The sequence below is a fragment of the Hemitrygon akajei genome, chromosome 2, assembly GCF_048418815.1.
Source record: "Hemitrygon akajei chromosome 2, sHemAka1.3, whole genome shotgun sequence".
Lineage (NCBI taxonomy): Eukaryota > Metazoa > Chordata > Chondrichthyes > Myliobatiformes > Dasyatidae > Hemitrygon > Hemitrygon akajei.
Genome location: NC_133125.1, coordinates 49,445,263 through 49,472,105, shown reverse-complemented (window position 1 = coordinate 49,472,105; position 26,843 = coordinate 49,445,263). Strand labels below are relative to the sequence as shown.

Below are 26,843 nucleotides of genomic sequence, written 5' to 3'. Positions count from 1 at the left end.
GAAAACGAATCTTTAGTGACATGTTGCACTTCATGGTTTTCTCTGCTTGAAGCATGTTGTCAACCAGCTGCATGTAGTTTGGTGCTCTGCCGTTGCCAAGAAAATTTTCAACAACCTTCCATGTGGTTTTGTCCGATCCCAGTTCCGATCGAATTGCTTGTCATTGATGTCTAATGCGTCTTTGTGAACCAATAAAACTGCTTTCCTTAATCTTGGCATCAGTTACTCTGGGAAACATCTGTCTCAAATAACAAAATCCTTCACGGAAATTTGTGTACCCAGTGACAGCAAATTCCATCCTTGCAGCCCTTGAACCCAGTAATTCTGCTTTGGCCTTTGACTAACCCAAGTCCCTGACCAGGACATTTAACTCAGACTGAGTTATCAGATGAGGCTCACTCAACATAAAGAGTTCAAAATGTGTATCAGTTTCATTTTCCATTCCTGGCTCGTGCACCATGGCATCTTAGTCAGCCTCCTCTAGATTCAATGTCTCTCTCTTGGTGGCTTCGGTACTGGAAGACTATTGTCATGTGGCCCAGGTTTCATGGCTGAAAGGAGACTGGGGTATTCAATGGATATCTTGTTTTTAGCAGAAAAGCCAGACATACTGGTCAGACAGAAGTGGAAGTCTGTCAAATGATCCTTCTGCTCTTGCCATATCATCAGGATAGCAATCCCCTTCTCTCAATTCTTTGGTCTCCATCGCATCTGTACTCAGGATAAGGCTTTTCATTTTAGAACAAAGGAGATGTCCTCCATTGTCAAAGAAGGGGGCTTCCCTTCCTCCACTTTCAACACTGCCCTCAACCTCATCTCTTCCGTTTCAAGCACGTCTGTTCCTTCCCCATCCTCCCACTCCCCTACCAGGGGTAGGGTTCCTCTTGTCTTCACCTACCACTCCACCAACCACCACGTGCAGCAAGTAATTCTCCGAAATCTCCACCACCTCCAACTGGATCCCACCACGAAACACATCTTTCCCTCCCTCCCCCACCTTCTGCTTTCCACAGGGATCGCTCCCTGCGCGACTCCCTTATTCATTCGTTCCTTCCTACTGATCTCCCTCCTGGCATTTATCCTTGCAAGCAAAAAAAAAGTTCTACATGTGCCCCTACACCTCCTCCCTCACTACCATTCAGGGCCCCAAACAGTCCTTCCAGGTGAGGCGACACTTCACCTGTGAGTCTGTTGGGGTCCTAAACTATGTTCGGTGCTCCCGGACATAGTATATCGGTGAGACCCGACATAGATTGAAAGACCACTTCACTAAGCACCTATGCTGTGTCCACCAGAACAAGCGTGATCACTCATTTTAATTCTACCTCCCATTCCCATTCTGATATGTCCATCCATGGGATAAGGCCACACTTAGGTTGGTAGAACAACAACTTGTATTCCATTTGGGTAGCCTCCAACCTAATGGCATAAACATCAATTTCTCAAATTCCAGTAGTGCCCCACCCCCACCATCCCCCTTCACCATCTCCCAACCCCCTTTCCCCTTCTCATGTTATCTCCTTGCCTGCCCATTGCCTCTGTCTGGTGCCCCTCCTCCTTTTTTCTTTCTTCCATGGCCTTCTGTCTCTTTCACCAATCAACTTCCTAGCTGTTTGCTTCATCCCTCCCCCAGAATATGTAGACAGGCTAACTAGAGGCGAGGCCGCATTGGATTTGGTGTCTGGCAATGGAGCAGGTCAGATGTCTCTCAGAGGGAGATCTGAGAGTCAGTGACTACAACTTCCTGACCTTTATCACAGCTTTGAACAGGATTAGGAGCAGATGGTATGGGTAAGAATTTAACTTGAGGAGCGAGAATTATAATGCTATTAGACAGGTGTAGAGAGAGTAGAGGAGTGAGCTATGAATGCATTCTTGAGGTGCACCAGTGCTGATCGTCAGCAAAGAGAAGATGTTATTTCCAATCTGCACAGACTGATGAAGGAGTCAAAGACTCAGTTGCAGAGGGAGGTATGGAGACTCAGGGTTCGGAGCTTCTTTATTAGAATCGAGGGTATGACGGTATTGAACACTGTGCTGTAATCAACAAACAACAGTATAACATAGGTACTGTTATTTTCCAGGTAATAGAGAGCCAGTGAGATTGTATCCACTGTAGATCTATTGTGGCTATAGTCAAATTGTAGTGGGTCCAGGTCCTCACTCAAGTAGGAGTTGATTCTGGCCATGACCAACCTCTTAAAGCACTTCATCATAGTAGATGTGAGTGCCACTGGTAACAGTCGTTGAGGGAGCTCGCCCTTCTCTTGGGCACTGGTATGGTTGTCACCCTTTTGAAGCAGATGGAAACCTTTAAATATAGCAGTGAGAGATTGAAGATGTCTTTGAACACTCTGCTAGTCGGTTGGCCCAGGTTTTCAGAGGCCTAACAGGAACAGCATAAGGGCCTAGTGCCTTGCAAGGGAAAGATGTTCTGGTCTGCTTATGAGACAGAGTCACGAGATGCTGCAGGGATTCACATAGGAGTAGTTTTATTCTCCCTTTCAAAGTGTGCATATAAGGCATTGAGCTCATCTGGGAGTGAAACATCACAGCCATTCATGTTGCTAGCTGTTGCCTTGAAGGAAGTAATGGCCTACAAACACTGCCAAAGCTGATGTGCATCCAATTCCACCTCTAACATCAACCAGAATTTTTTTTTTACTCTTAGAACAGCCTTATATGCAGTAAGTATGTTAGGAGTTAGGATAAAAAAAAGCAATTGGACCATAATATCATGAGGCAAATTTACATCTTCATATTCTTTCTCTGAAATCAAACTTGGGATAAAGATATAAGCTTACCCCCTTCATTTTCAATTATCTGGATGTACATGTCAGAGAGAGGTGAGGTGTGGCCCACTGGAGTGCCTCAGAATGCGTGGCCACTGGCACATATATGCAGCCATCAGTTGCATTGGCTGGACTAGGCTCGTGCCGTAGGACCTGGCAGATCTGGTTCTCAAGATCTCAGACAACTGGAACATGAGGGTCGAACTGTTGTGACAGAATGTTTGCCTTACTGCTCATGGTATGAAATGGTGACATTGAATTGCTCGAAGAAGAGGTCCTAGCAAGCCTGACGTGGGTTGAGTTGGCGGGTCTGTGATATAGATATGATGATTGGGTGGTCAGTCCATATCAGGAAGCGAGCTCAGTGTTTTCCATCAGCCAGTGTTTCCATTCCTAAAGGCCCATTTAAAGGAGAATGGCTGTCTGTCCCTTACTCCATTACGACACAATGTAGGGTTGAACTTGTGCGAGGTGAAGGCAGAAGGGTGTGCCTTCCCGTCTGGTCCTCACTGGGAGAGGATGGCCCTTGCACCCACCTTTACCACAAAAGGAGGGATTCAGACGGAGAGAATGGGAGCAGTAGTGAAGTGTCTCTTGAACTCCTCAAAAGTGTGATCCACAGTAGCAGACCAGGTTATGGCTGAGGTAGGTGGTTTGGTGAGAGAGGTGAGAAGTGCAGGAATTTGGCTGTAGTACCTGACGAAATGGCGGTAGAAGTTAGAGAAGCTCAAGAAGCACTGTAGCTGTATGAGGGAGAGCCGTCAGGCTCCTTCAACAATGGCACACACAAGGAAATGACTGGGATGTGAAAATAGCATCTCTCTAACATGTAGTACAGCTGGCTTTCGAGGAGACACTGAAGGACTGAATGGAAATGATGCTGTTGAAGATGTCGTAGAGGAAGATGAACTCACACCTGTGTAGCGTGTCTTGAAGGATCGCGTTGATGAAGGCTTCGAAAACAGCTGGTCTGTGGGAAAGTCCGAGAGGCATCAACAAGTATTCGTAGTGGCCATTGGGTGTTATGAACACCGTCTTCCAGTCACTCCCAGTGTACATGCTCCGCAGAACCTGTTTGGAAGATCTGGACCCCATGGAGTGTTTCATTGTCCTTCAAGGGGAGATGGTAAAGGTTCTTAATGGTGACTTTGTTCAGTCCATGGAAGCCAATATAGGGACAGAGACCCCCATCTTTCTTTTTGACAAAGGAGAATCCTGCTGGGGACTGGGATGGTCAAATGAAGCTGTGCTGCAACACTTCAGCGATGTGGTTATTCAAGTCTCAGGATGGGAGAGGGAGAACAGACAACCTTGGGGAGGGGTGGTGCTTGGGAGTAGGTCGATTGTACAGTCATGTGGTCTGAGGTAGCAGGGTGTTGGCCTCCCTTTTAGGCGATGGCTAAGCCATGGTACTCCTGTGGCAGTTTGGTGAGTCCAGGCATTTCCTCTGTTTCCACAGATTTACGGGTTAAAGTCAACTGAGGTTACAGCACATAGTTCGGCAGGTGGGTCCCCAACTCACCAGTGAACCGGATGAGCAAGCAAAGTGAGGGTTGTGACTGGAAAGCTGAGGTAATCCAAGATATTGAATGAGTTAATAAGGAGGAATTGGATGGAGTTGTGCTGATCTCTGATGCTCATGTGCGTGGGCTGTGTGCGCTCTGACCATCGCAGACCTAATGGGAAATCTGCAAATGGCCATGATGTAGAAGGGGTGAGAGGTAAGCTCTGTAGGGAGTTCAAGCTGCACATAGAGTCAAGACCAGAAAGTTGCCTGCTGTGCTAGAATCCACCAGCGCCTCCGGTGCGCATTGTTCAGGTGGGGTGTGGAGGAGGGCAGAGAGAGTGTGTTATATTAAATTTTGTAAAACATTGGATGAATGTTTGGAGGGTAAAATGACAAGTTAACTCTTTCTGAGCTTGTAGAGTGTCTGTACAAGGTAAACTCTGCAGAACTTTTAATATCTAATGTTTGTTGATAGTAGCTGGATTCTTTCTTAGTCTCAGACACCATTAAAATGCAAATATACGTCAAGTTGGCTTGATGGATTCTTGTTTGGATTCAGGCTTGTCGCTTATGTATAATATTAATGTTCCTTTGTAAGTCCAAAGGAATGTTGTATCCAAAACAATGGTGGACTAAAGACGAGTGAGTGACCGTTACAATGTCTGATTGATTAATGAGGGTATGCTGAACATTGTGTTAAAGGATACAGGATGTGCATGAAAAAAGTCAGCTTGTGTTGAGACAAAAGATCAAAAGGTTTGTCAGTCCCTAGATCTCTCTGTATTTGCAAAACTCGTTCTTAATGGAGTTCCCTCCCTGGTTTCATTGGACTACATGAAATGTAGTGATTTCCTGAGTGAGTTGGAATTCAGAGTTCCCTCGACAACAGCGACAATCTTGTGGTGACTAAGAATTGTGAGCCCTGAAATCTTTGTGATGCGTTATGTAGTATTTTGTGCGGTTTATTCGTACTTTCTATTTTAAGATAATAAATTAGGCTTAAGTTATCTTGTTGTGCATGTACGCTTATTACCATATCTCTTGGATACTTGAAATGTTGGATGTGACTAATCCAGCCCATTACAGAGAGTGAGTCGAGCTGTGATGCTGGAAAGAGGGGCTGGAGGCACCTTACCAGATGGGAGGCCACTCGTCTCTATCTGAAGGTGCCGTTATCCGGACATATTGGGAATTTGATGCATGGGAAATCAGGTGCTCTGCAGAAAGCTCTCAAGTTGTTTCTCCATCGATGCTCATACTCTTGGTGGAGGGCCGATGGTTAAGGGAGCTCTGCCTAACTGCACAGATTCTGGAGGCATTGCTGATGTGGGTCCTGCAGCATGAAATGGTTGTTGGAACAGAACTGGGGTTCTGGCTGATGATCTGGAGGGTACTTCCATTGTTAATATGGAGGGCTAGAGTGATGAGGCTTTCAAGGTCAGATGGCATCTCCTGGGTAGACAGTTTGCCTTTCAACCACTCCAAGAGGCGATGATGGTACTGGCTCAGCAGCACTTCCACCTTCCAGCCACAGTCCTCCACGAGGGTTTTGAATTCCAGTGTAATCTAGTGTTGAGTGTGAGCCTTGATACAGATGAAGAATCCAATCCACTGCCTCCCTTCTTCTTCCAGGATGATTGAAAACCAAGGATGTCTCTGCAGTGAGATCGTCATATTGATTGCAAATGGTGGTTTTATTATTCCAGTTAACAGCAGCCCAGGTCAGAGAGAGATGATGAATGCAGACTTGGCTCAAACCATAGAATACAGAGATGGCTTGAGCTCGAAGTTGAAACGGACAGTTGCGGCATTGCATTGGAGTTCCATTGAGGTGTTTGGGCACTGGAATCTGGGGCTCAGAGGTGGAGGTTGACTGGCACGGGGCTGCATTATGAGACAGGTTATGAGAGTGGGGAGCAGATGGTCAGTGGTTTCCTGCTGCTTCTGGATCGTGCACTCTTGTTGGTGGACAACTTCCTTTAGGCAGGTAAACTCAGCTGGATGGGTATATCATGGGTTCATCCGTTCTGTCAGGAAATGTAGAACAGGCTTGACCCAAGAGCAGAGCAGGGGAGATGATTTAGCGGTGACTGATAAGTTTATTAATCAACTGCAATATGTCAAACCATGAGAGGCCACAAAACAAGAGAGAACAAATACTAAACTCACAAGGAACAAGGTAACTGAAGGCCAGGAGCAACTGGTCAAAGCACGTGCTGAGAGCTGGGTTTAAATAGACTGCAGGTGATGAGTTGGAAACGAGTGCCAGGTGACTCCTGTTAGCTGGGTGGAGACTGAGAGATGCCTGCCTGTGGAGACCTGACCAACTGAAGGATCAGTTCAGAGTAGTGGGTTAGATTTTCCTCTAGCAGGAGCAACCCTCCTATGATTCTGTGTTATCCTTTAGCTTTTCTATTGCTAGCGGACTCTCAGTGCTATACAGTTAGAACTGTTTAAAACCATGTTTCAACTTCCCATTCACTTTTATGTATCTTGTATACCATATTCTATTTCTTCAAAGTAACTAGAAGGGAGCTTATGGGTTTTAAGTCCCATTTTATTCCCCACAAGTATTGCCTCACTGTATGTTTAATATTAAGGTTAAGAAGGATAATCAAATGTGATAGTGATAAAACACAATAATAGGTCCTTTGGCCCAAATCTACCAGTCAGTTACATAGCCAATGAACTTACCCACCCACACAACTACTTTTGGGCATCTGGTAGAAATCCACTTGGTAGAGGAAGAATGTGCAAGCTCTTTGCAGATAGCACCAGAGGTCAGACAGACAGACAGACATACTTTATTGATCCCGAGGGAAACTGGGTTTCGTTACAGTCGCATCAACCAAGTATAGTGTAGAGATATAGCAATATAAAACCATAAATAATTAAATAATAATTATAATAATAATAAGTAAATTATGACAAGTGGAAATACCCTGAGCCTATTTGCTCAGGGTCTTTGACCCTCTGAGGGAGGATTTGTAAGGTTTGATGGTCACAGGCAGGAATGACTTCCTATGACACTCAGTGTTGCATCTCGGTGGAATGAGTCTCTGGCTGAATATACTCCTGTGCCTAACCAGTACATTATGGAGTGGATAGGAGACATTTTCCAAGATGGCATGCAACTTGGACAGCATCCTCTTTTCAGACACCACCGTCAGAGAGTCCAGTTCCACCTCCACAACATCACTGGCCTTGTGAATGAGTTTGTTGATTCTGTTGGTGTCTGCTACCCTCAGCCTGCTGCCCCAGCACACAACAGCAAACATGACAGCACTGGCCACCACAGACTCGTAGAACATTCTCAGCATCATCCGGCAGATGTTAAAGGACCTCAGTCTCCTCAGGAAGTAGAGACGGCTCTGACCCTTCTTGTAGACAGCCTCAGTGTTCTTTGACCAGTCCAGTTTATTGTCAATTCGTATCCCCAGGTATTTGTAATCCTCCACTATGTCCACACTTACCCCTTGGATGGAAACAGGGGTGACCGGTGCCTTAGCCCTCCTCAGGTCCACCACCAGCTCCTTAGCCTTTTTCACATTAAGCTGCAGATGATTCTACCCACACCATGTGACAAAGTTTCCCACCGTAGCCCTGTACTCAGCCTCATCTCCCTTGCTGATGCATCCAACTATGGCAGAGTCATCGGAAAACTTCAAACCTCAACCTCTGGGGCTTTAAGGCAACAGTTTCACTATGCCGCCAACTTGTGCTGACACATTTACCACACCATTTAAAGACTCCCTTTAGTGAAAGATTACTTCTACCCTGGTATAAAATAGGGAATTAATTTAATGTGACTTGCATAGAATGGAGAGGCAAATATTTCAACTGATTCAATTTAGTTGTTCATTAAAGGGAGGCTACAGTGGAATGACTGCAAATCTTGGGGCTGGAGGTGCTACTTAGGAAAAGGAAGAACTTTTACTGCACATAACTTGCAGTTACTTGCAAAAGATTTCCAGCTGCCTACTCGACTTCTGTGTGCTCTATTTCTTTCTGCTCCTGAGCAAATCCTGTTTGAAGTGAGAAGTTGTGAACTGTGCACCACATCAGGCATAAGGAGCAGGGCAGGGAGAAAAGAAACCTCACAACTGAAGCATGGATAGGTTCAGAAGCAGAGGGAGGTCTGAAAGGGGCTTGGATTGGCATAAACCTGGACCAGGCTCTCTCTCCACCTTTGCTTCATCTCAAGATACTCTGCCAGAAAACATTCAGAATTATCTCATGTAAACGAACCACATTGTTTAGTCATGAAGAATTCTGCGTATCTGAAACTTGACGTAAGCTGTTTTTGTGAACACCAGATGTTTATTTTAACCTTGTTAAACAGCTGTTAATGTTCATAGTTAATAGCCCAGTGTTAAAACCTAGCACACAATATGATTTTATTTTGAATTATACGTGGCAGCATGTGAGAGGAATGGGCTTACATTCTATTTATAAAAGATATAAACATAAATCATTCAAAGATTATAACTAGGTTACAGACAACTATAAGTAATTGTTTGCTTATTGAACCCGTGCTAGGGTTCAGAAATCTTTGGAAAATTTGCAAGTTTGTACCACAGCAATGAAGTGCAACTCATGATTCAGGACTGTGATTGAGTGGAACAATTAGGGAGATGTTCGTCTTCATCTTTGATGTTAAGAGCAGTTTCACAAAGTTCTGGTAATACAAATAGTGTTGGCCACTAGACTGCCTCAGTTGTGTGAGTGACCCTGTACCCGCACTTTGACAATAATTTTTAATTTTGTTTGATTAAATTGTTCCCATGACATTTTAAATATAAATTGACTCATTGCTCTGCTGTAGAATGGCTGGCCTGCCTGCTTCCCAAATGTTGCCAAATATCCCCATTAATATTTGCTAAGGAGATTGAGGTGTCAGTGTGGAGTGATGTTCTGTATCAGGTTTTCCTCTGCCACACCTAGAGCTTGACCACTTGGAAGATCTTGGATTTTATGATGCCTGGAATTGGCAGATGAACCTTTAATCTTGGCACTGTAGTATGATTGATTGACAGCAAGTCTATCTCTCTGTAAATATACAAGGTTTACAATTTTGTTTCATTGTAATCAAGAATAAGTTGCCTAAATTGTGTTGTAAATTAGGACATGTTTTAATATTTTATTTTGCCAGGGCTAATCAAAGAGTTTAAATACCATGCTGACATTTACAATGCAATGCTGGAATCTGGAGCAACAAATGATCTGCTGAAGAAATTTAGTGAGGTGAGCTGCATCTGTTGGGGGGGGGGTGGTTGTGGAGGAATTAGGCATGTTTCAGGGCAGGATTTTGACCTGAATCATTGATAATTCCTTTTAACCCACAGATGCTGCTCGAACCCCTCAATTCCTCCAGCAGAATGATTTTTCTTTTAAACTTTTCCTATGGAGAAACATCCCAAGTGCAAAGCAGAAGGAATGATGAGCGAATGCTAAGCCAAACAACGTAGGTTTTAAGGAAGAGTCCAGTAGCTTGATCTAATGGAGTATCTGTTGTGAAAAGAGAATATTACGCAGGCAAAGATATTAGGGAGTAAAACGCAGGAGAGGCATTGGCGCCAGTTGTAGGGAAGATGTGATCCTTAAGAAGCAAGTAACTGCAGGGATTGGGAAGGATGAGGTTATGAACAGGTTTAAGTACAAGGGTAGGGAGTTATATCCTGTCTTCAGGCTACTGAACCAACCTGGATAATTACTCTTACCTCAACAATGAACACAACATACAGACTCACTTTCAAGGACCCTACAACTTATGTCCTCGGTGTTATTTATTTACTTGTTTTTTGTTATTATTATTTTACCTTATTTTGTACATTGGTCATTTATCAGTCTTTGTGTGTTGTTTTTAAGTGATTCTGTTGTATTTCTTTGTTCTACTTCCGAATGCCTGCAAAAAAATGAATTTCAGGGTAGCATATGGCAAAATAAATTTACCTTAACCTTTGAACTTCCAAACTTAGATACCTGAAAGCTGGTTAGGACAGCTGGGACAGGAGTATTGGTTGGAAGTGATGGAATATAATCTACAGAGAGTGGAGAGATTTAAGGCCAATCAGGAAGTTATTGGAATGAACATTTGGAAGGGAAATGCTTTGAACATACAAATTCAAAACAGGAGTCAGCCACTTGATCCCTGTGGTCTGTTGTGCTGTTCAAACATGCTATAACTGATATGACCGTTAACATAACCTTGTATTTTGCCTAACCACAGGAACCTTTCACTAGCTTGCTTACCAAGTATCTGTCTACCTCATTCTCAGTTTTTCAGACTATGTTTTCATGTTCTTTGAGAAAGAAAGTTTCGAAGACTCATGATCCTCTGAGAGAGAAAAAAAATCTACTTCCCACTTCCTTAAATGAGATTCTTCTTATTTTTAAACAGTTATTTCTAGTTCTAGATTTTGGACTCGAGGAAATATCCTCTCTACATTCATCATGTCAAGACCTCTCAGGATCTTGTACATTTTAGTAAACACCTCTTTCACTTCTAAATTCCAACCTTTGCCCTTAAGGTAACCAATGCATCTTTGGGTTCTAGTTTGTTAGTCCTTCTCTGAATTACTTCCAATGTATTAACATCATTAAACAGGGAGATGAGTATTATACATTTTCTCTGAAACCTTTGCTGCCAAAATAGACTATTTCACATTTTTCCATATTATACTTCATTTGAAAGATCTTGTCACTTAACATCTATATGTACTTTATAACCTCCTTAAGTCCTTATGGGCTTTGCTCTGTTTGTGTCATCAACAAACTCAAAAAGGGAAAGAGACACGAGAATAGAAAATAACAGGCTGTTAACATCTGTCATATGGAAGATGTTAGAAGCTATTGTTATTGCAAGGCATTGAGGGGGGAAATCAAGCAAAATAAGCAAAACCATTGTGGAATTGTGAAAAGAAAATAATTTTTGACTGACCTACTGGATTTCTTTGGAACTTCAGTGTCTTAATACAAATCTTTACACAAATTGAAAAAGTTTGAGGCTGAGCACTGATCCCTGTGACATATTGGAAGTTATATCCTTGCCATAAGATGGCCCATTAATGCTACTTTCTGTATCCTGATTGCCAGCCTTGCTTTTATCTAAACAATATATTAACTCCTACATCACAGGATTTTATATCCCACATTGAGCTTTGATGCAGCACCTTATCAAGTGCCTTCTGGAAATCTAAGTATAATGAATTATCAATTTATTTTTAATTTAAAGATACAGCACCGTATTAGGACTTTCCGACCCAATAAGCTTACTCCACCCAATTATACTCACATGACCGATTAGCCTACTGACCTGCACATCTACGGAGTGTGGGAGGAATCCGGAGCACCCGGAGGAAACCCACACAGTCACAGTGAGAACATATAAACTCCCTTCAGACAGTGGTGGCAAGGGACTACAGAGATGACCAAAGGTGGGTATTTGCAATGATTAAGGACAGAACTGGAGCACACTCCTACATGGTGCATCTGATGTTATCTAGAGACAACACGTCAATCAGTTGAGGACAGCAGAGTCAATTGTTAGAGAAGAAAGGTGGACAGAGCTGTCAGAACCACTTCTTACAGTCCTAGGCTCAATTCCTACAACCACCACAAAGGATGTCCCAGAACCTGAGTTGGTTTCACAGCCACAATCCTAACCCTACCCCGACAGTTGATAAGGTCATGGAAAGTCTAATCTTGGCCTCAATTCCAAATTCCTTTCTGTTCCTTGTGAGTCTCCTGTGGTGCAAAATGGAGTCTGCTGTAGCCTTGTATTCAGACAGCTCTCTTGTCAGTACAAAAGGCACAGGATGAACAAGTGATCTATCAGGGTGAAACCCACAGAAACTGGAAGAGTAACACCTGATATTCCACCTGGGTAGTCTACAACACAGTAGCACGAATATTGAGGTTTTCCATTTTAGGTAACCCGATTTTTTCATCTGTTTTTCTTTTATTCTCCCCTCTTCCCCTCCCCACCATCACTTCCCACCTTCACTCTGATCGTCCAGTCCTCCCATTTTGTACCCCTTCACGCATGGACCTCTCTTTAGCCATCTTTGTCTCCTTTTCCCTCCTCCCTCCATCAACTACACACAAATTTCCCATGCCCACAGCCCATCTGCTTCCAGCTGTCGTTCACCTCTCCCTTTTCCTCAGATGATTATCATTCTTGTCTCTAATCAGAATCCTGCAATGACATTGAACATTTTGAACACAGTGCTTAGGTCTCTATCATGGATGTGCTCACAGAGCAGACATACACTCAGTGGCCACTTTATTAGTTACATCTGTACAGCTGTTCATTAACTATCTAATTAGCTAATCATGTAGTGGCAACTCAATGCATAAAGGCATAGTCAAGAGGTTTCAGTTGTTATTCCAACCAAATATCAGAATGGGAAAGAAATGGGATTTAAGTGATTTTGACTGAGGAGTGATTGTTGGTGCCAGCCAGGGTGGTTTGAGTATCTCAGAAACTGCTGATCTCGTGGGATTTCATGCACATCGGTCTCTAAAATTTGCAGAAAATGGTGCAAGAAAAATAAAATCCAGTGAACGGCAGTTCTGTGGACAAAACTGCCTTGTTAATGTGAGAGGTCAGAGGAGACTGGCCAGACTGGTTTACGCTGACAGTAACTCAGATAACTACGCATTACAACAGTAGTGTGCAGAAGAGCATTTCTGAATGCAGATCACGTTGAACTTTGAAATGGATGGACTACAGCAGCAGAAGACCATAAACATGCACTCAGTGGCCAGTTTATAGGAGCTGCCTAATAAAAGCGTCACTGAGTGTAGGACAGTAACAAATTTGCAAAGCAGCTAAAGTTGACAGAGTTTATCCATTATCTCTGTGGTTCATAGAGACTAAGGCTTCAACAGTTTGCTAAAGGACATGTATAGCGGTTGGTCCTGGTCCCTACATTTTTCTTGGATCTATTCATTGTATTTTTTGGTAAAATAAATCAGCAGAGAGACTTGGGGAAGAGCTCTTTGGCCACTGAGTGGGAACACTTGTGGAGGAGACTTGCAATAACTGCGTGTGTGGCAAATAACAGGGAGACTTGTTTGTAGTTACTGCAATTGAATGTCTCCTTTCTTGAAGATGGCCAAGATTGCATCTTCTCTGAGATATACTGTTCCACGATGAGCTGATGGATGAAGCCAAAAGTGTTTCCTTGCCATGTTTTCATCTATTAGTAGGGGTTTTAGTTTCTCGAGAGGCTTTGTTATTTGTCAGCTGGTGAATGGCCTTTTAAAGCCTGTGCTAGGCTGGGGTAGTGCTGAGATTGTTACACAGTGGAATGGAATCAAGAGCACTTCTGTTGGAGAGTCCTTATTAAGGTAACACAATTTCAGAGGAAATTGATTGTTAGGGGTTTACTGTATGTAAGTGAAAATTGGCTCTCTTTAAGTTTATGTCAGTCTGGAATTCAGTTCAGCATTAATGTTCTCATTTGTCAAAAAAATGTCTTCAAGCTTTCATATTTGAGTGCTGGTTTCTTGTAAATCAATATGGAGCCACAGAAGTACCAGGACAAAGCAACATCTACTCGAAACTATTAGTAGAAATAATTGCCTTAGATAATATTACAGCTCCAAAAGTAAAATAAAGTTTTTATAAGAGCAATCCTTTTGGTGTATTGATGAAAGTTAGGGTAGGCTGGACAAAGTACCTCTGAAAAAGAATCTTTTTTCTTCAAAGGCCTTCACCGTGAACTGAGTGGTACTTTTCTGGCACTTCATTGAAGTATCTCATGAAACCTGTTGTAAAGCTGGTGTTAATCCCATCCAAGATATCCGATAATGATTCAGAGTGCTAGAAATTCTAAGTAGTTTTAGTATGGTGGAATTTTCCTACACTTAGTTGAGCTAAAATCTTGGCTGTAAAGTATGACAAAAAATAGTTGGAAAGACTTAGTAAACCCTGTCTTGTCTTCTTATCCTGAATAAAGAAACTTTTAAATCAATTGGAGAATCTTGATAAGATTAACTACTTTTCGTTAAGAAGTATAGACTACAATGACTGAATTGATTCTTGATTTTGATTACATGAGCAGATTCTGCTGGTTACCTTTGTTTTAGTTATTAAGTGGCTTTCAATATAATTTAAGTGTCTATAATTTAAGTGTCTCTTAAACAAGGTAATTATATCTGACTCCATCAGCTCTGGCAATGAGTTCCAGATATCAAACACTCACTGTGTAAAAAAACCCTCCAAATCCCCTTTAAAACTGCTTCTTTTCACTTTAAACATCTTCCCTCTTCCTCTTGTTGTTGCTCTTGTAACTTCCACATGATTAATATTACTAGAGGCTTATGCCCAACATGGAAGTTCTTCCTCACCCAGCAGCTGTGTTCATTGAATGAAGATAGAAATATTTCTCACATAAATCCATAGGACGATAAGACAAAGGAGCAGAATTTAGCCATTCGGCCCATCAACTCTGTTCCACTATTCTGTAAGAATTAACTTGGATTTGAATAATAAGTGAATATAGGTAACCATCCATTGTCAGCTGTCTTTTATGGGGAGGTCAGGGAGCAATTTTGCAGGACATTCTAATCAATAATTTTATATAACTGAGTCGAGTCAATTATCTGCAGAAGGTGAAGGTGAGTGGCCACTTTTCCAGCTTGCATATTTTCCAATCTAGCAAGTGCAAATGTGGAGCAATCATACTCCATATTCCGAGGAAAGGAGTAATTTTTTTTTACGTTTATGGTCCCATCTTTGATTTTTGTTATTAAAAAATGTGCCATTTGTTTGGTCTGCAATGATACTTAACATAAGTAACAATGCAAATACCTTGATAAACATACTTTTTCTCCAATTTGAAGAATTGTTTATGGGTATGATGCAAATAACAAATAAAATAAAATGAAGTCTAGTTGAACAATTCAATTAGTAAAATACTAAGTGTCATCCTTTATAAGACTTTATTTAACATATTTGAATTGATTAAAAGTCATTTGTATGCTTATATATTAATTGCCTGCTCTTGACAAACTGCAGATGTTCTTTTAATTTGTTTTTATCTGTCAGTAAAACAATAAGCATTTTTTTTAAACTTTCCTTCAAATTCAGTATGGGAATGAATCATGACAATGATCATCCATCCTGTGCAGATGGCCTCCATATCATGTCCGGGGAATGGATCAAAGGGCAGAATTTGGGAGATGTATCCTGGTCACAATGCAGCAAGGATGACCTGGAAAGATTTCTAAGGTACGTACATACCTGACTCATTTACTTTATCTTGTTGCAGCAATTAATGTAATAGACAATAGATGTATAGACATAAGGTAGTATTTGTTTCTCAGCCAAATGCTTTGTTTGTTTCCATTGCTAGATCTAAAGGGAGAAGCTACATAGAGAAAAGTTGTAAGGTTTAAAGTTCCTCTGGTTGTTTGATTAAAACAGATATTGGTAATTTTTATGCACTTTTGAAGCCAACATTAGGTTGATTAATGTTATTGGGTGAAAAAAAAGTGCAAATGTATTAACTGGGATGCCAGCAGAGAAGATTAAACCATTAAATGTATTGGAACGTGCACATAAAATGTAATGTGCACATAATCATTTTGAATTGATAACTTATTGGCACAATTATGTTCTCTTAGATAGAACATTCCATAATGAAAGATCTATCATTCTTAACTTTCAATATAGCTCTGTTTGTAGTAGTATTCCCACATGGTACTTCATTGTGATTGAGTTGATCATTGATGTTTCTTGTCTCCATGTACATTTGCACTGAATGCATGATTGCCAACTGTGATTTAGTTTTTACAGAACGTGATAAAGTTGTGAATTGATTGTAATGTCTATGTTCTTGTTGAGTTTTTAATATCTGAGTAGTATTGTAAATATATATTGTTTGGTTAAGCATTCTTTGTTGTTTACATAGTTCATTATGAATTATGTGAATGTCACATGTCACTATGCCACCACATTGTATTTGAGTGCTTCATTGATGTAAAGCTAAGCACATATATCCCAGTCTCCCATGTTTCTCTTGTGTTTAGTTTTTGGCATTACAAAACATAACAGTGGTGACAAGTAAGTTTTAAAATCAATCTGAGATGGCCACCTACCTGTTGAACTGTAGTACTCTTTTTCTTCACGAGGGGAGAAAGGCGGTCCCGTTTTTAAAAAATGCAGGAAACAGTTTCATAAGCAGTGAGTAAAAGGTGGTAGTAATCAAAAATTTTAAAAAACAACAGAACTGCCCGGCTATATTGGAAAGATAGATGCATTTGATTGCACAACAGATAACTGCATCTTGTATACTGAATGATTTGGGCAATATTGTGAAGCAAATTGAGTAGTCGAGTGCCAGTTTTACTGAGTATAATAGGTGGAAGATCATACAATTTACTTAGAAGTTTGACAGCCCCAACCAACCCAGCCAAACTGAGCTTTACTGAGATCATGGCTGTAATGACTACAGGTCACTTTAGGTTTCATAGGCAGAATCAAAAAGAAGGGAAATCCATTTCAGCTTATGTGGCTGAATTGAAGAAATTGTCTGAGCAATGTGAGTTCAGTGATGGTCTTAATGATGTGCTGAGAGATCATTTAGTTTGTGGAATCTTTCAAGAAAATATTCAAATATAGTTCCTAACTGAAGCACAATTCACTTATAAGGGAGCAGTTGAAATCACTGTATCAATGGAAACAGCAGTCAGAGATGAAATTGAGTTGTAGTCTGGAATAAGAGTGAGCATGAACAAAATTGAAATGAACTAAACAGAAAATTGCCTGGCTAAAAAAATTGTGTTATCTTTGTGGCAGAAGCTCACATACACCAGACCAATGCAGACTTAAATGTGAAACTTGCACAAAATGCAACAAATAGTACACATACAGAGAGCATGTTAGGGAGACAAATCTAAATCAACTGCACTGGAAAGATAAAAGGCTAAAAAGTCAAATTGCAGTTTCAAACGGAGCACTAATCTGCATGCTGTTGATGAAAAATCTGATAATGATGAGAGCAACACAGGAGCCTTGAGATTTACAATGTGAAAACTAATAACAAGCAATATGACTTATGTCCGATGTGAACAGCAAATTAATTGAAATGGAATTGGACACTGGCTCAACTGTTTCAGTCATTCCACAAAATGAGTTTGAATGGCACTTCAAAGATACTAAACTGAAGCGTGCAGATATCCAACAAAGAACTTACACTGGATAAAAGATAGCTCCTGTGGGAATTACATTCATAACATTGAAATACAACAACAAACAAACCACATTGAGCTTGTATGTCATAAAAAAAACAGGAGTGCCACCATTGTGGGGATGTGATTGGCTGAGGCAACTACAACTTGATTAGCGTTCCATACACTATTTGTATGCTACATCCCCTGTAAAAGAAGCAAATAAAAGCAAACTCGTAAAGGTACTGGATAATGCCACAGTGTTCAAGGAAGGCATTGGAGAACTTGAACATATCAAAGGTAAAATAGTGTTAAAAGAAAATGCCACACCCAAGCTTTACAAAGCCCGCCCTGTTCCTTATACCATCCATGATAAAGTAGCCAGTGAGCTAGAATGCGTGGAAGCTGAAGGAGTCTTTCCAAGGTTGAGTGCAGCCTATGGGAAACACTGGTGGTCACAGTAGCCAAGAAGAATGGGTTTGTCAGGATCTGTGGTGATTTTAAGGTTACCATCAACTCCGGACTGAAAGTAGATCAATACCCTATTGCCAAGGATAGAGGAAATCCTTGCAAACCTTTCTGGAGGGAAACACTATGGCAAAGTAGGTTTAACTGAGGCCTACCTACAGATAGAAATGGAAGGTAAGTACAAAGGGTCTGTCACCAGAAACACTCACAAAGGGCTTTATTGCTACAATAGACTTATTTTTGGAGTAGCATCTGCACCTGCACGCTGGCAGAAAGCTATGAGCCAGGTGCTGCAAGGCTGCCCAGGCACTCAGTGTTGCCTGGCTGACATCATTTTTACTTGTGAGGATGACAAGGAACATCCCCAAAATCTCAAGTCGTCATTATAACGTTAAAGATTATGGGCTCAGAGCACAATGTGACAAGTGTGAATTCTTTAAACCAAGCATCTTTTACTGTGATCACACCATTGATGCACAAGATTTACACATGTAAGCTGAGAAAATTCAAGCAGTGGTGGATGCTCCAAGGTCAAAGGACGTGTCACAGTTGTGGTCCTTTTCACGATTTGTCAATTACTATAGCGGGTTCCTTCCAAACCTGGCTACTGTGCTCCACCCTTTGAACTCATTCCTGCAGATCAGGAAGCGTGTAGTGACTTTCCAAAACACAAAGGAAATGGTGATGTCAGACACCACTCGCACATTATGATCCACACCATCCAGTGGAGCTTGCCTGTGATGCTGCAAGACATGTCATATGGTATGAGAGATGAAAGTGAATGCTGCATAGACGAGAAAAATTGTACACTGATTGACCAAGAAGCCTTGAGTCTGGCTTGGGATCTGAAACATTTCAACCAGTACCTGTATGGGAGAGAGTTTACTCTCATTACTGATCATCAACCGCCAGTATTCATTTCCAATCCACAGGAGGCTGTTCTGCTAGCAGCAGCAGCATGAATGCAGAGGTGTGTTCTGTTTATTGGAGGACACAATCACAAGATCAAATTCGAGTGGACAACAAATCATGAAAATGCTGATGGATTGTCCCATTTTCCCTTGGAAAGGGAAATAACTGAAAAATTAACAAAAAAAGGACATTCCTCTTGATGTATTCTCCCTAATGCAAATCGAAAGTCTCCCTATTATGGCAGAGATGATCCAAAGGAAAGCCAGAAAAGACACCACACGGTCTCTCAGGTCTATATGGCCACCCAAAATGGCTGGAGTGTGCAGCAGAAATTCCAGTTCCTCCAATTTTACCAGCACTGGGTTGCCTTATGTGGGGATTGAGAGTTGTTGTGCCATCTAAGCTGAGAGCTAAAGTGTTGGAGGAGCTACATGCCAGTCACCAAGGAATAGTCAAAATGAAAGTGTTGGGTTGAAGCTTTGCCTGGTGGCCTGGGATAGATAAGCAGATTCATCAATTTGCCATATACTTTTTTGGACGCCAACACATTCAGAAGAAAGGTGTCCAGAGCTGACCAAACCACTTCCTGCTGTCCAAGAGTCAACTCCTACAACCATCACAGAACGTGAGATTGTTTCACAGCCACAAATCTCACCTGCCAAGTAGAGTGATTCCCTTTGTCAGGAAAGCTGTTATCCCACAAGAGTAAAAAATCCTCCACAATGATTAAATCTTTCATCCTGTATAGGACAATTTAAAATTTATTATGTTGTGGATATCTGTATATAGTAGAAAAGAATTCTTGTTTGTGTTCTGGCTTAGACCAAAGCAGGGAGGAGAGTTATGCATTTAATATTTCGGTAGTACTTAAGTAATATTGTAAATATATTGTTTGATTAAGCATTCTTTGTTGTTTGCATAATTCATTATGGATTATATGTAAAAGTATGTGAATGGCATACGTCATTACGTCACCACCTCATATGTGAGCACCTCACTGAAAGAAACCAAAGCATATGCCTCCAGGACTCATGTATTTTTTTCCTTTTTATTAGTTTTGATTAGTTTTTTGGAGTTATGAAACTTCACAGTTATAGTTTAGAAATTTGAAGATATCATTCCTCTTTAGCAGTTTAAAACTAATGCCAGTGTTGCAGAAGGCTGTGACATACACCCCTACTATATTGGTAAAATCATTATAACTTTGGTCTCTAGTGAAAACACAGAGAAATGGATTGACAGATGGTTGAATTCCCTTTCCAGTGTTCAATCTTCAGTCAATTCACTTGTGAATCTAGCAGAACTGGTTTATAATTATGATTTAATTATACTGATACTTGTAATTTTTTTTAAAGTAGCAGAAAGTTCTGTAAAACAGGGTGTAGATCAATGCTATCAGGGCCTGATGAAGATGTACTGGCATGTCCAACCATTTGGAAACTGAACATGGAATAAATCATCTCCATTTGGAACACAGTTGTTCAGCAATATTTCAATGATAGGAAAAGAGCAGGAAACAAAAATGACTTAAACCAAACCATTCTGCTACAGTTCCATGTTCCTCAGGGTAACTGGACTGTCTCCCCCATTGTCCAACAAGACAGGCGCTCCTTATGCAAATAATGCAGCAGTATGGTGCAAATGAGTGGACATTTTGCTCTGCCAAAACTCCAATGACTTCAGGACTATCTTTTCAGACAGGGCAAAAAGAATATTGTCCTGTCCAGTCCAATTATCTGTAATAGCATATCTATAACAGTTTCAAACAGCTTGTGTGTTAAGTGCAGACTTGGCTCAAGCACAATAAATAATATAAAATACAGTTGGTAATTGATTTTGGCAGCTTTCAGTCATTTATATAACTAAAGATTTTCTGATTGTGCCAGCTGTTTCTGCATAAAGATCGAATGACCTCATTTTTTAAAGTTTCCTTGTAATGTTTCCTATTAATAACTGTAATTTCTGCTGGTGTTAACAAAACATTTCTAAGAAAAGATTTATGATTGCTTTTGAGGCTTTCTTCTGCATTTGAGTTTTGGATTTGAACATCATAGTTTAGGATCTTAAACATACATCACAAACAATGTAAAGATACATCCAATAAATAAAACAAATTATGGGTTTTCACTATGTTCTGCTTCGGAGGAGGCCATTCAATTCATCGTGTCCGTTCCAGTCTACACATTATAATATTACTTCACAAAACAATAGTACCCAGAACAAAAAAACATAAGCACAAGAGATTCATCAGCTGCTGGGAATTATCAGCGACATATACAAAATGTTGGTGGAACTCAGCAGGTCAGGGGGCAACTATGGAAGGCAATAAACCACCGATGTTTCAGGCCATGACCTTTCATCAGGTCCTATTAGGGCCTTGTCTGTGTGATGTTCAACCAATGATGACTATTCACCAAGAAACTTTGTGTGATTATGGGGCTGAGCAGACTACAGAGCATGTTCATGAAGAAATTTGAAAGCAACTAATAAGATAGGGAGTGAGATGGACAAAGGAGTCATGATGATGGAATGGAAAGCATGTTTCAAATCAACTATGATACTTGGGTTGTGAATAGCCTGGTGCAACCTTGGGCGGCTAATAGAGGAAATCTATTATGGAACTGACTTTGGGGTAAGTAACAAAGAAATTATTTGGTCTTCTGATATTTGTTGGAAGAAATTTTTGTCCGTCTAGGATTAGATGTGAGACAAGCTACATGACAATTTAGAGTCATTGGTAGTACAGAGATGTAGGTTAAGTTTTGACTGATTCTTGAACTCATTTCCATTTAACATCATGATTAAGTTACTGGACTAGTTGCTCAACTGATATGGAAAGATGAGTTCAAGTTCAAGTTTATAGTCATCTGACTATATATATATATATATATATACACACACAGCCAAATGAAACAATGTTCCTCCAGATGATGGGGGCACCCACGCACCATACAGCGCCTTGTAAAAGTATACTTTGTTCACAAAAATAAGTATTACAGCCAGTAATTTTGATCAATTTAACTGAGAATATTTATTTGTTAATCACATGCTTGTTTTCACAGTAGAGCCCAAAAACAGGAAAAAGTTATAAAGCATGAATATCTGCAAATTCAAAAACTGAAATGTCAGTAGTTTAAATGTATTCATCTTCCTTTGCTCAGTATTTAGTTGAACTACCTCTCACAGCTATTACAGACTTTTTGGATAACTCTCTATTTGCTTTGCACAATGTGATGGAACATGATTTGCCCATTCGTCCTTTCAAAGTTACTCAAGTTGTGCCAGGTTAGTTGGGGAGCGACAGTGGAAAGCAATCTTGAGGTTTTGCCGGTGATGTTCAATTTGATTAGGGTCAGGACTCTGAGTGGGTTACTCAAAGACATCAGTTTTCTTCATTTGAAGCCACTGCTTGGTTGCTCTGGTAGTGTGCTTTGGGTTGTTGAACTTCCTTCCCACTTTAAGCATTCTGACAGGATTGTAGGTTTTTATCCAGGATCTCTCTGTAATTAGCAGCGTTCATCTTCCTGTCAATCCTGATCAGATTTGCAGTCCTTGCTACTGAAAAGCATCTCCATATCTCCAAATCAAATCTTTTGATTTGACGTGATTGATAATATTTTGTAGGTTAGCTCAAAAATCCTTCTTCAATATATTTTAAATTTAGAAAATGAGAGAGGAAATATAAAAATAGTTGAGGGAGCTGAATAATTTTACAAGGTACTGTATATTACACACAATACATAAGCCAAAATATTTTACTATAAATAAGTTAATAAGGTATAATTCAAAATACATGTAGTAACGCACAGCACAGGTAAACAGTAAACGGTAAATAGAGCAGTAACAGCGACTGTCCTAGTGGCAAGACCTCAGTGGTGACAGGGTATTCATTAGTCTCACAGCCTGAGGGAAGAAGCTGTAACTCAGTCTGGCAGTTCTAGTCCTGATGTTTCTGTACCTCCTTCCTGATGATAGTGGATCAAAGACACAACGGGACTTGTGGTAGGGATCTCAATAATGCTTTGGGCCCTTCAACTTGTAAATGCCACAAATGGGAGGAGAGAGACTCTGATGATCCTCCCAGAGGCTCTTATTGTCCTCTGTAGGATCGTGCGGTCTGATGCCTTGCAACTTCTGTAACTCATTCCGTGCAACAGCCCTGTCAGCTGGTCGTTGCCGCCATACCTGTCCTTCATAGAGAAGTTCTTTCAGGTCAACGCCTTTGACCACAGGGCCATCAGGCAGTGGTCAGCACGTAAGGTCCTGCAGGCACTGCAGGAGGAGGACGTGATGGACACAGTGGGGTGGTTCCCTGAGCAGACTGTCCAGTTCATCTGGCAAAATGCCTCATTGCCAGACCTCACCAACAGGCACCAAGACCTCGCCTGGCTGGCAGTGAGAGGGGCCCTCGCAGTCCGGTCCCTCCTGTACGCCTGCAACGTCATCTCCACACCCCTCTGCCCACAGGAGGATTGCAGTGAGGGGGAGTCGGTGACCCACCTCTTTGCACACTGTGGGTTCGCGGAGAAGGTGTGGAGGAGGATGGAAGGGGCATTGTCCAGGTTCATCCCCAGCAGCTGCATAACAGAGGACTCTCTGATCTATGGGCTGTTCCTGGGGACGCACATGGAGACCAACATCCGGCGCTGCTGGCAGATCATCAACTCGGTGAAAGACGCTTTTTGGTCAGCCCGAAACTTGATGGTCTACCAGCACACGGAGATGTCCGTGGGGGAATGCTGCCGACTGGCACATTCTCGGCTGCAGGAATACGTGCTGAGGGACACACTCAAACTCGGTGCAGCCACCGCAACGGGCCCGGTGGGGAAGGACCACAGTCTAGGGTTCTTCTCCCGTGGGAGTTGAGGGGTAGAGGGCGTATACCCCTGAACAAGTGTATGTAAATATGAAGTAACAGAGTGCCACCTGAGTAGCAAAAGTGTGGGAATGTAAAGACTGTAATGGAAACATTTGTAAAGGACTGAGAGTCATTGAATGGTTTATTGTACATAATTTTACTTTTGAATAAAGTATATTTTGTTTAAAAAAACACCTTGCAAATCTGTTTGAGCAGTAAGTGAACTGGGAAGTTTCCAATGCAGCTGGAAGGTGGGATTTTATATGATTCATTACCATCCAATCAAAGCATTTCATGACGGTTGAAATCAGAGCCACTTAGTGGTAATCTTTTGGGACAGTTACCATCACTTTCTTGAGCACTGGAATGAAGGTGACTGCCTTGCAGCCTGCAGGGACAGTGGTAAACACAAAGTATACTGCCGATGCTGTGGTCAGATCAACACGTACAAACAAGCTGGAGGAACTCAGCAGGTCGGGCAGCATCCGTTGAAACGAGCAGTCAACGTTTCGGGCCGAGACCCTTCGTCAGGAGGGACGCGCAGGGACAGTGGACTGTTTACAGATATTAATGATGTCCATTAAGACCTCTGTTAGCTGGGCTGCACAGTCTGTTAGGTATGTTGTCCGGCCCCACAGCTTTGCATAGGTTTACCCTGGCTAGGATCCTCTTCACCTTGGCTGAGACCAGACAGGGTGCCTGTTCCTCAGGAAGAGTGGAGGCTTTCCTTGATTGTCACATCATTCGTTTGGTCTAATCGTGCACAGAAAGCATTCAACCTGTCAGGAAGGGAGGTTTTGCTGTCATTGAACTGCAGGGTGGACCTGTAATCGGTTATGGTTTGTATATCTTGCATAGATGTGCTCTGTGCCCTTGGTGTCACAGAGGTGCCTGTGGATTTTCTGTGTGTACTCATGCTTAGCCTTCCTGATGACACAGGAGAGAGAGGCTCTTGCTGACCTTGGAGTTGTCCTTTCCCCCGATCTGAAGGCAGTGTCTTGATCCCAAAGCTGTGCCTGGACCTCTGTGGTTAGCCGTGGTTTCTGGTTTGCCCTGGCAGCGTACTGTTTAATCAGGGTCACATTCTCAATGCACTTTCCTTTCTAGCCAGTCACCAATCCTGCATCTCCATCTATGCTGACGCGATGATCACAGGTAACCGCCCCGCTGAATATGCTCCAGTCCGTGCTGTTGAAGCAGGCCTACAGCGCTGAGATGGCAACTTCTGGACAGGTCTTATTCTCCCTGTGAACCGGTTTGACTCATTTACCTAGTGGTCTGTATGCAGGGATTAGCAAAATGGATATGTGGCCTGCATAGCCAAGGTGAGGACAAGGGATAGCTTTGTAGGCTCCGTAAACATTGGAATAAACCAGATCTAATATACGAGGATGATTGATAAATTCGTGGCCTAAGGTAGAAGGAGTCAATTTTAGAAAACCTAGCACATTTAATTTTCAACATAGTCCCCTCCTACATGTACACACTTAGTCCAGTGCTCATGGAGCATACGGATCCCTTCTTTGTTGAAGTGGTACACAGCAGGGGTGATTGATAAGTTTGTGGCTTAAGGTAGAAGGAGGTGAGTTATTAACCTCAAACTTTCTGCATAATCACTCAAAGAGTTGAACTGCACGTGCATGTAACAACAGTGTCTTGGACCGCCAAGTGGTCCACAGCAGGGGTGATTGATAAGTTCTTGGCCTAAGGTAGAAGAAGATGAGCTATACAGCTCTTGTTACATGCACGTGCAGTTCAACTATTTGAGTGAACATGCAGAAAGTTTGAAGTTAATAACTTGTCTCCTTCTACTTTAGGCCACAAACTTATCAATCACCCCCTGCTGTGGACCACCTGGAGGTCCAAGACACCGACTTCTACAAAGAAAGGATCCGTATGCTCTGTGACCGCTGGACTAGGTGTGTAAATGTAGGAAAAATAAACGTGCTAGGCTTTCTAAAATTGACTCCTTCTACCTTAGGCCACAAACTTATCAATCACCCCTCGTATTCTCTCCTCTAGTTGCAAGGTTGACATGCTGGTAGAACCTTAGCAGGACTGGTTTTAAGTTGGCATGATTGACGTCTCCAGAAACAATGAAGACACCATCTGGATGAGTACCCTCGAGGTTGCAGATTGCACTGCAGAGCTCCCCCAGCACTGACATGGGGGGGGGTATAAACAGCAATAGTCTCCATGGTAATGAACTGCCTCAGTAAGCAGGAGAGCCTGCACTTCACCATTAGAACTCTCTGCGGTGAGCAGTAGACCATTTCTACCAAGGCATTCATACTCCATTATGGTCTCCTCTGAGTGCAGCAGTGATATTGTCCCTGATTGGTTTTGCAGCTTCCCCTCCACTTTTACTTCCCTCTTTATCTTTTCTAAAACAACAAAATCATGGAACACTAAGCACCCATTCCTGTGCCTCGCTCAACCAAGTCTACACCATAGTTCCATGTTACTTTTGCTTTGTGCCTTCAGTGCAGAGAAAGGCTGCAGGTGAGAGGAAAGTGGCAATAAGTCATTGGCAATCTGTCAGTCATCCCCTGGACAGAAAACCTCCTCACTTCATCTTGTTGGTCAAAAACTTGAGAAGTGCCGCCTCACAGCTGTGATTCGGTGTTGCAGCCTGCAAGGTGCCAAAACACATGGAATGACATGTGTCACCAGGTGCAGTCACAGAGCACACAGTCTCTTTAAGGTTTTATGCCCTTTAATTAAACTTTGACTCTGCACCTGCTCACTTCCATAACCCCTTGGAGCAAATTCCAAGCACGTTTGTGCCCAGTTCAGGAATATTGTACTTAGTTGATCTCGAGAAGCCCCACACTGCTGATGATCTATTGCTACATTGAGGATTCATCATTTTACTGCCATTATCATTACCTACCATATGGAGTTGGCCTGTCCTTCATCTTGGCTGTGATTAATTTATATCATTGACTTCATCCCTTCACTGACATTATCTTTCATAGTGAAGATAATTATATAGTATAGTTGGTGTCAGACAGACTCCCGAGTACGCTGGGGCTAAAGGCTCAATCAGCACAAAGCTCTGCACCTTTGTAATGAGATCAAAGGTGAAATTTGAACTCCACACTGACAGGAGTGATTCAATGCTGTC

At 41.9% G+C, this 26,843-nt stretch overlaps 1 protein-coding gene across 1 annotated transcript in view; it reads left to right on the top strand.

Annotated features, from left to right (window-relative positions):
• LOC140741711 (A disintegrin and metalloproteinase with thrombospondin motifs 19-like) overlaps nucleotides 1-26,843 on the top strand; it is a 370,470-nt gene that overhangs the window by 143,752 nt on the left and 199,875 nt on the right. Inside the window, exon 9 of the mRNA XM_073072007.1 lies at nucleotides 15,398-15,538. Coding sequence (XP_072928108.1) covers nucleotides 15,398-15,538 — 141 coding nt within the window. The remainder of the gene's footprint in view (nucleotides 1-15,397; nucleotides 15,539-26,843) is intronic.